Genomic DNA, 9,492 nt, shown 5'->3' on the forward strand with positions numbered 1-9,492 from the left:
TTTTCCCAAAATACTCTAGGATATTTTTAACAACTATGTCTTAAAATAATTCCATTTCCATGGGCAAAGAAAATGATCTGAGTCTCTGAACACAGCACTGGAAGAACTCCGAATTTCCTCTCCGTGTGCTGAGGATGCCTGCCTCCAGTTGTGAGAACAAAGAAAGCGTGGTCATAAAGAGGTGGGCAGCTATCAAATTAGGTAGCAATTAGGACTGGTACAGGAACTGACAAAGCCAGAAATACATCCGATATTAGCAGATTTACATATCACCCCTCTTATCTCCCTAAATATCTGCTACCACAGGCTGCTGGGGCTCTGTCCCTGCCAGCTTCATTTTGCTCTGGAAATCATACTGTCTGTTCTTGCTGTGACACTCACTGATAGATCCCATTATAAGGGCATATATGTCACTTAAACAGCGTCATCATACTATATAATGCACTGTATTCACTTTGGGGAACAGTATGTGAATACTGATTGGCAAAATTTGGCCCATATTCTCACTAATTCCAATTTACTTCAGAAATAGACCCACTGATTTTGCTTTCCCAGCACAGTAATTTTTCTGGTTTTCTCTTCAACACTTTCACACACTTATACCCAACTTAGCTGCTGATCTTCAATATTCAAGGTAATTGTTAGGTAATAAAGTCTTTCAAATGATCTAGCAACTGGTAGTGAGTGTCAGCCGACAATTTTTTTTTTCTCTGAAACAAAGTCTTTGTTTCTTTAACATGTATTTACCAAAATAACTCTTGCAACCTACTCATCTTTTTAACCTTGATTTTAAGTTTTTCTAGTCATCTGTTTAAGCATCTCACAGAGATAACTTAGGACTGGCATCTGAGATGACTCTTGCTGTGTCACTTTGCTGCTGCCATCTCAGAATGTCTCGCTATACACTTTATTGCTGGCTATTAATTTTTAAGCTAGCTTTGTATTTCTTATTAACAACTTATTTCTCAAAAGATAAAAATGATGCTGTTGCAGTCACAGGTTCTATAGAAATACAATATTGGAACATTTGAAAATGAAGACAGAAGCTTGTTTCTGACAGATTGTATTTCCTTCTCAAATTCTATACAGAATCAAGTTTCTCATCCTTTTCTCCTTGTCTACATTGTTTGGACACATATTTCCAATGTATAAAAAATAAACAAACCCACCAACCAGGGCACTACCATGCATTACTCCAGAGGATGACAGAGGATATCAGTCCAAGTAACTGTCATGCTTTCAAACTTTCTTTTCGCCTCCAAAAGGCAGAATACTGTAGGTTGCTTTTAATGAGAAGCCCTGTGTGTGGCTTTCCCCACACACTACACAGCAACTGGGCACTTAGAAGTTCATGTTCTCCCTGCATCATCACCGTGTTTTGTCATTTTTCAACCGGGTTGACTTTAGCCCACAACACTGGGCACTTTCATATGGTGAAGTCTCCTGGCTGCCTCGTTAGCTCTGAATCACTGTGTGCCCTTGCATTCTACTGTATCATTTCCTCCAGCATTCATTATACCGCAGTTTAAACAGCCTCTGGCTAGGAACTTCTTAAAACGTCATGATGAAATTACTTTCTCGCTTGACAATATACAAGTCAATTATAATGTAATTAAAAGATATACTAATCTATTCCCTTGTTTGGTAATGGTATCTTGGTTAAGATCATCCAGTACATACTTGTAGGGGCATCTGTGAAATCTTCTGCTGTAAATTATAAGCTACTGTCCACAGCACCTGTTTTTTCTGAGAAAGACGCAGGAATTACAATACCTGTTCTCTTCTAGCTTTGAAAACACGAGGAATTAAAGTGGGACAAGCTGTTTTGAATCTAGAGTCTCCACGTTTCAGTGCTTGACTCCCCAGGCATTTGAATGGGGTTTTTTGTCATTGGGATGGGAGGATTTGGAAGAAACCTGGCACCTGAAAGATGTTTGCTCTCGGCTGGCTGCCCTCCATCATACTGGGCTCCTGATTTTCAGCACAAGCCTCTTGCATATCCCTCTGCAAGGGAAGAGTCAAGCTCCCTTTACTTGACTCTGCTCCCTACCTTTCCCCTACTCCCTTTCTGTCCCATTTTCCTCTTTCCTGCACTGTCCATCTTCACCACCTCCGCATGTACCAGCCAGGCCCTTCTGTCCTTCCCCACAACTTGGCAAACAGGTAAGGACCCGAAGGCAGCATCGTACTGTGCCAGGCAGCAGAGCGAAGCAAATCCCCTGCCCTTCTGCCAGCCCTGCTTACAAAGTGACTTCCCAATATTTATGCCTTTAAACACATGGGCTCAGCGGTTCCCTTAATGGCCCCATTCAGCCCACTCCTGAATCCTCCCACTCCCCCTGCCCTATGACACCCCTCCTCACCCTCCTGCACCCCGGGGGTTTGGGGATGAGGGACAGGGACCTGCCAGGAAGCAGAAGGGCATAGGGTATGCCTGTTGGGACAAGAGAGGATGGGGCTGAAGTACAGGGGACTGCGGAGGGTCTGCACCTTCGGGGAGAGCAGCAGCAGCCTGAGGAAGCCACTCCTGCAAGCCCATCGGGCTGGTGGTGCATCAGGAGGAAATCAAATACTTGTCACGTTGACCTTACGCAGCCTGCCCCATGTTCTGCATGGCAGCAGCACTAACAGGTTTCAGCAGCCCTATGCTACTCCACACACTTACAATTCAACATGCTGCCCAGAGCGATACATTGAATGCTAAAAGTAAAATAAAACTTATGCAACCAGGTAAAGAACAATGTTTAAGTGAAGTGTCCTGTATTCTTGATCACTTTAAAATATTTTTACTGTTACTATGTAATGTCAACATAAGGTAAAAAAACCCAACAAATTAATCCAACAGCCGCATACAAGTTGGATTTAAGTGAGATTTCTCGGCAAGCCAATGTGCATCATATATATTTGTCAAAAATAAACTGCTAGGACAGCCCCTTTGCAGTTCAGACAAGGATGGAGAGTTGTAAGAGATACATGTCCTTTGTCACCACCTTCCTTCTAGGGCCAAGGCCCTTAATTCACTTGAGCTTCAGCTTTTTTGTCTTTAAACCAGAGATAACTTCTGCCCGCAGTGACGCCGTGATGTTAATCCATCTGGTACTTGCCAACACAGGGAAAACTTTATTAGAATAAGCGAGATGTACAGAAAGCAGCACAACACCAACTGATGCTGTCTATATTCTTCCTCACAGTCCTACCCAGTTTAATTTTTGACTAAAAAAGTAGGTCAAAACACTAAACAATATTTGTCTGAGGGAAAAAAGCAACTTTTAACTTATTTGGGTATAAACACCCTTCTTTTTCCAAATCAGCACTCTTAAAAAGGACATGCAGTGTAACCGGGGACTCTCCAAAGGCGAGCGTGAAGGTAGCATCTCTTCTCGATCTGCTCCTTAATCAACAAAGGTTCAATACAAGAGGAGTAATTCACGTGGCCAGCAATTGATTTGTGCTTGGGAAGCCTAGGGGGAGAATTTTAATCATGGAAAGCTCACCTTCTTCTGAGACATGCTAAAACAGGGGGGTGGTTCCTTCTGAATGTCTTTTGGGCAGCTTACAAAGCAAAGCTTGGATGCCCACCTTGTTCTCAGCACACACTTTGCGGTTCTGGGCAGGACCTCTGGATGTGGGCACACGCTGCCCTGCAGCTTCCCTCTGCCACATACAGTAATTAATTTCTTTTCATTAATTGGTCTTAATGCATGCATGCACATCCACAAATAAAGCCACCCACTGCGGTGAGTAGAGCAGTTTTGGCTTGGAAGTCACGCTCATCTGGGTTTGTAAAGCCAGCAGCCCACTACCACCAGCACCAGCTTCATGCGAGCAGGAACAGGAGTATCCATGGGGTGTAAGCAAATTGGGGGGAGCTCAGCTTTCCCCGGCAAGTTGCAGGGGTCGTGTGCGCTGACTGCAAACTGTGGTAGCTGGGGCGGTTAGCTGGTGTTTCTGGAAATGAACACACTGGCACAAACAGCGTAATGATGGTGATATATTAATGCTGTACCTATGTCAATGAAACATTACCATCAACTTAAGCAGGCAGTATGGCTGATTTATAAGCCAATATATAACCAAATATAGCACAGGAGATGTTTGGAAAAGCAAGTACGTGAAATAGGCATGACAAATAGAAAAGCTGTAATAAGGGATGATTTCTGTGATCTCTCTTTCCCAGGACAGTGATATTTTAACATCCTCATCCAAACAGGAACACAGATAAACAGGCTGTAAATTTGTCTTGTTACCCTGTGGTTTGTGCTTTGGCAGAAATGATCCGATGATTTTTGTACATGGGTGAAATGTTTTAACTTATACCTCTGACTAGGGTCTGCAAGGGGAAAGCGGTCACCTTACAAGTTACTTTGGAGGGACTAATCAGAGGGATAAATCTAGTATGTAATAAAAACAGAGCAACCCATTCAATCCGACTGATCGGGATTCTTACAGGAAATACTTCAGCACTCTACCTGGTAATGCAAAACAAAATAAGAAAACAAGAACGAGGGGGGGGGGGCGAAGTCTTCATGCCTAATTTGTCACCTAAGGCTGATGAACTCCAGTGCGAAAGCTGAAGAAAATTAAGTGCTAACCTGTAAACAGTTCAACCAGGCAAAAGTGAATATGCAGTTGGCATTTATACTAAAGGCCCTAGTCTGCACATATATGTCTCCTCATTCCCTTTAAAAAGAACATTTTTTTCCACTAAAAAGGCCTCAGCCTTATCTGCCTAATACAAGTGGTGGTTTTAGATACTGTGCTACAGACTCAATTTGGACACTTAAAGCTCTTGGCTCATTAAAATCATGAAGTCAAACTAGTCAGAGATAAAATCAATTAAGTTTGGCAAAATCACTATTAAGGTGCCCTGTGTTTTTCCAATTATCCCTACAAGTGTCCATAATGGATTACATTAAAAAAAGTGAGTATTTATGAACTTAAGTGCTTAATGTAGCCCATCTATGTCTACCTTCAGCCAGGGCTGACAGTGATGATCCTCTCCACACAGTAAACACGCCGGGGTACCATCAGCCTCCTACCTTGGCTCCATCCACACTGATAATCCGATAGCTGTTTCTCGTGCTGTCATAGAAGTAGGAAACAGTTACAGCCTGCTTGCTTGCAGGAACCCAGTTCTTCTTCGTGCTGGGGTCAATTTGGAAGACATGGGCTCTGGTGGTGAAGATGGGCTGTTCTCTGGAATAGGGAGGGACAGGAGAAATGGATGCATGAGTCTGCGGAAGATGAAATGTCCCAGAAGCCCAGCCTTGACCAGGCATGTTGAAAGCACAAGACAGAGAGCACCTGGCAATCCCCAAGTGAAAAGGCAGAGCAATGACGCTGCTGAGCCAGGATCCAGCCTTGGGTACCTCTCCTTGGCATCGCTAAGCGACATTCAGTGCCCTCAAGTTACTGCTGTAGCCCAGGAAGCAATCGGTTTTTTCTCCCCACATTATACTAAAATCGGTACCCACCTTTTCCTCAAAATATTTATTTCCAGGAAAGGACACACACATGCATTCTTTCTTTCCCCATCCACATATTTTGCCAAAAGCAACAAGTCCCCCCCCCAATGCTGCACATTCCTGCGAACCACCACCTACAGCCAGGGCTCCTCTGTGGACGCACCAAGGACTCCAGCAACCTACAGGCGCAGTATAATTACTGAAATATTAATCTGTATCCTTAGAATCCCACTATTCTGTGGATGTGCATGAAAATTTCATCAGATGGAAAAACAGTCAGTCATCCTGAGGAGCAAGGGGAAAAAGAAACACAACCAAAACTCTGTGTTGATATATATCACCTTTCAGTTCAGCTCTCAGTGGACGACATACTGCCCCCGACACCCCGTTCCTAAACACCAGCCCACCTCGGATGCTTTTTCTCTCAAGAAAATTGCGCACACAATGGAGGGGGTTTGTTTTACCTTCAACACACGACAACACAAATCACACATAAAAGCAGAGAAGATGCAGGACCAAAAGAGCAAAACGTGATACACACAAAGTCATCCAGGTTGAAGATCAGAATGAAGACTTAAAGGTCATAAAATTAAATTCACTTCCAATTATACCTTTAATCCAAGTTAAGAAGTGAATTGCAAATCAAGCTCTACTGTGCTTTTGTATACATTTTTATGCATTCAGTTCTTAAAAGCTACAGTATATAACAATCTACACTAAGTGTACCACTCAATATATTCTTATCATATACAAAATATTATATCATGAATAGTTACACTTGACAGAATTACAACAAGATTCAAAAACAATTGTACTACAATAGAGTTACCACCCAAAAACGTTTACCACATGGAAACTGAAAAGGCTGCCAGGCTGAATTTTGCACAAAGCTAATGAAGAGAGGTAGGTGAAAGGCCAGATAGATTTCTCGCTTTCATATCCCATTCTTTCCTAGTCATATAAATAATTCTCTTCAACTATTCTCAGTCCCATAGTTTTGGAACTATGTTTTTATTAAGATTTCTATAATCTTCAGCTCCTTGTATATGCACCTGTGAATTTTTAGAACAGAACAACTTCAGGCACTGGATGTAGGAACAGTATCAAACATCACACATGATATTGACCATTGCAGTTTAATTAAAATCGAGGGGAACAAAGTTACGAATACCAAACAGATGAAGCAATTTAAGTGTAGAATTAGCTCAGGAAAGATGGAGTGAGCTTGCAAAGCCCAGCAAGGCCTCAGGAGGGAGAAAATTAAACAAGGGTTTTCTCTTTGCAAGACATATGCAAAGTCTTACATTTTTCCAGGGCCTGTCATGCAGGTTGCTGGATGGACAGCTGTGCTGAACCCTGTGAAATACTTACATGAAATAAATTGAAATTACAATGGGACTGTCACATTACAGCTGTGAAAGAGCAGCATTTGCTTCAGCTCTTCCTTATCAGTAACTCACTGAACCTGAGTCTTACTTCACACGCTAAAATCAATGCTGTCCTCAGCTGGGAGGAAAGAAGGGACACGTCTCTAACATTTTTAAAATATTTCCATCATTGATTACACAGGATTAGCAGCGTAACGCCCACAAAGGTTGTGGAATTCATTTGCAATAAGGAAACTTCCCTTTCCCCCAAGCTGCTTACTCTTTTACTCTAAAAATACCTAGTTTCCCCAAGTGAAGAACAATTTTGAATTTATTTTGCCTTTCACTTAGCTGTATATTTTTAGTGGATTCTACTAATAATTGGTTTTGCTAATGGTAATATGACCTACATATTGCAGTCTAAACTTTCAGAAGTTTCCTCCACGCAAACTGATTCCACAAACAACTTTAACTCCGTTAACTCATCTTAACAATACCAGAAAACACTGTTAAAACTATGCCTGGCCTCTCCGCAGCAGGAGTGGTAAGCATATAAAGTAAATCTGGAGATAATAAAAGTAGAACGAAGGGAAAAACTATCTATCTCAATTTTTCAGGGGTCTTGTAGCAGCTGATGTTGTCAATAGGAGCTGCATACATGCATCCAAGTGGATATATTAATGGATAATGAAGCTCAGGGCTTGAGATAGCCATCTATCCATTCATGTGGGGCTTTTATTAAAAAGTAAAGGCAAAACCTGACTATGTTTCTAATCCTTATGATTATTAAACCAAAAGAAGTGTATTTTGTCTTCCTGGGTGCAAACAGAGGCCCTATTACTCCCCGTGCTAGTGTGCTAGTTGATAAATTATTAAAAAGAAAGGAAATGCGATGCATAAACTTAGGCTTTTTAACTCATTCAAGGTAAGTGAGCTGTTGACCTTTCATTGACACTCAAATTTGGAAGGGCCAGTTGATTGTTCTCCATGTATACCTTTGACCTTTCTGCCATCGGTGGCTCTACAGGGCAGCAAAGCTCCAGGGCTGATTTTTGACCCCCTGGAGCAGACAAAGCACCCCCAGGACACAACCTCCTGAAGGATTTCCCAGCACTGGCTCATAATTAAGAAAAGAAGAGGCATTTCTGTGGCCGTGCCTGCCGTGCCGCCCTCCCTGCTGCCCAATCCACCTGCAGATCTACGCTCAGCTGGTACCCCAAGGAGCCCAAACCCATCAGCAGGGCCCATGAGCCGGCACCACCGGCACCGGGAGCTCGCACCCCCGTACCTTCCCTCGCACCATGGCAGGTCGGCAAAGCCAACAGCATTGACAAACTCCAGTGCTGCAGCTTTTAACATGGGGGGAAATACCCTCCTTCATTGCATCCCAAACTCCTCTAACCAGTGAAGCACACACAGGCAACTATAAAACTGTGGCACTATATAAAAAACTGTGGCACTCAATTTTCAAATGAAACGCTGAATTAGACACTTTTAAAACATTTACCACAGCCTTACAGAACTCCAAATTGAGAAGGATTATTCTGCATTACTCACTTGCAACTTTTGACACTCCACAAGAACTTTACTGGTAGAGGAATGACTTCGTTTTCCAGGGTTTCTTTCCTTTTCAAGTTTTATGCCTAAAACAACAGCAACTCTAACTTGGAATTCCTGCAGCGCATCCCGTGTCATTTCAGCCCCTATAAGCTGGCTGTTACGTGAGACTGCCAGTTGGCCTGGGGAGGCAGGGAGCAGTGGTGCTGCCAGCCAGGCTGCAGACTCGTAAATCAGAAGACAAGGAGAATTTATGAATGTTTAAGATCTCATTAATTTTAACCAAAGTTGTTAATGATTGATTAAATACTCTTAAAAAAAACCTGTTTAAAAATCAATTTGACAGTAACATCCACTGTTTAGAGTAAAGCTGCTTGAAAAGTAGCAAATGACGACCTAAATTATAGCTAATAGTTCTTAGTTTAATAGCACAGGTTAAGACAGAAAATGCACCTTGATAAGCTTTTTCTACTATTAAATATCACCAGCATGTGTTATAAATATGATTGCAATTTTCAAGTCATGGTTTTATGCATTTTAGTTGATTTTTAATTTCTGTCCTTATGTCATATTAGACAAATCTCAAGTAAAACACAATTATTCTCCATTAATGTAGAAATATGTCATAAACCTTCTCTGAAGAATTTAAAAAGCAAAACCCAAAACTCTGGAGCTAACTAACTGCATCCACAGCTACGTGAGATACAGTGTCACTTTCTGGTTAATGTACAACCATGCCAAATTTTACAAGTGTGTGACTAGCTGCAAGCCATGTGTTTTATATTACTCTTCCTAATCAACGGGAATGAGCTCTCACTCAGGAAAAGTTCAAATTACTTAATTCAAAGTTCCTTGTTTATCATTTGAATCATGAGCACAACCAGTGATTTAAATCACTTCAGCTGTAAAGAGCCTTTGCTGACTGGCAGCTGGCATCATAAGGGCTGTGGGATATTGGTGGCTGACGGAGCTGCGGCACAGCGAGCCCCGGCTGGGCGGCCAGCTGGCATCTGGGAGAGCCCCTGCCCCCGAACCGCAGCCGTGCATGGGGCCATGTGGGGCTGGTTCCGGCTCCCAACAAGGCACTGGTGATGTGAACACTT

The 9,492-nt window shown here is 42.4% G+C and overlaps 1 protein-coding gene across 1 annotated transcript in view; it reads right to left on the reverse strand.

The window, feature by feature from the left end:
* The window catches only part of LOC104156056 (homer protein homolog 2-like), a 33,102-nt gene extending 24,911 nt beyond the window's left edge, over positions 1–8,191 (reverse strand). The window contains exons 1-2 of the mRNA XM_009696801.1: positions 8,121–8,191; positions 5,040–5,196 (exon numbers count right to left, since the gene is read on the reverse strand). Of these exons, the coding sequence (XP_009695103.1) occupies positions 5,040–5,196; positions 8,121–8,191 (228 nt within the window). The remainder of the gene's footprint in view (positions 1–5,039; positions 5,197–8,120) is intronic.
* Positions 8,192–9,492: the final 1,301 nt, after the last annotated feature.

The sequence above is a fragment of the Cariama cristata genome, unplaced genomic scaffold (assembly GCF_000690535.1).
Source record: "Cariama cristata isolate BGI_N322 unplaced genomic scaffold, ASM69053v1 scaffold4893, whole genome shotgun sequence".
NCBI classification, from domain to species: domain Eukaryota; kingdom Metazoa; phylum Chordata; class Aves; order Cariamiformes; family Cariamidae; genus Cariama; species Cariama cristata.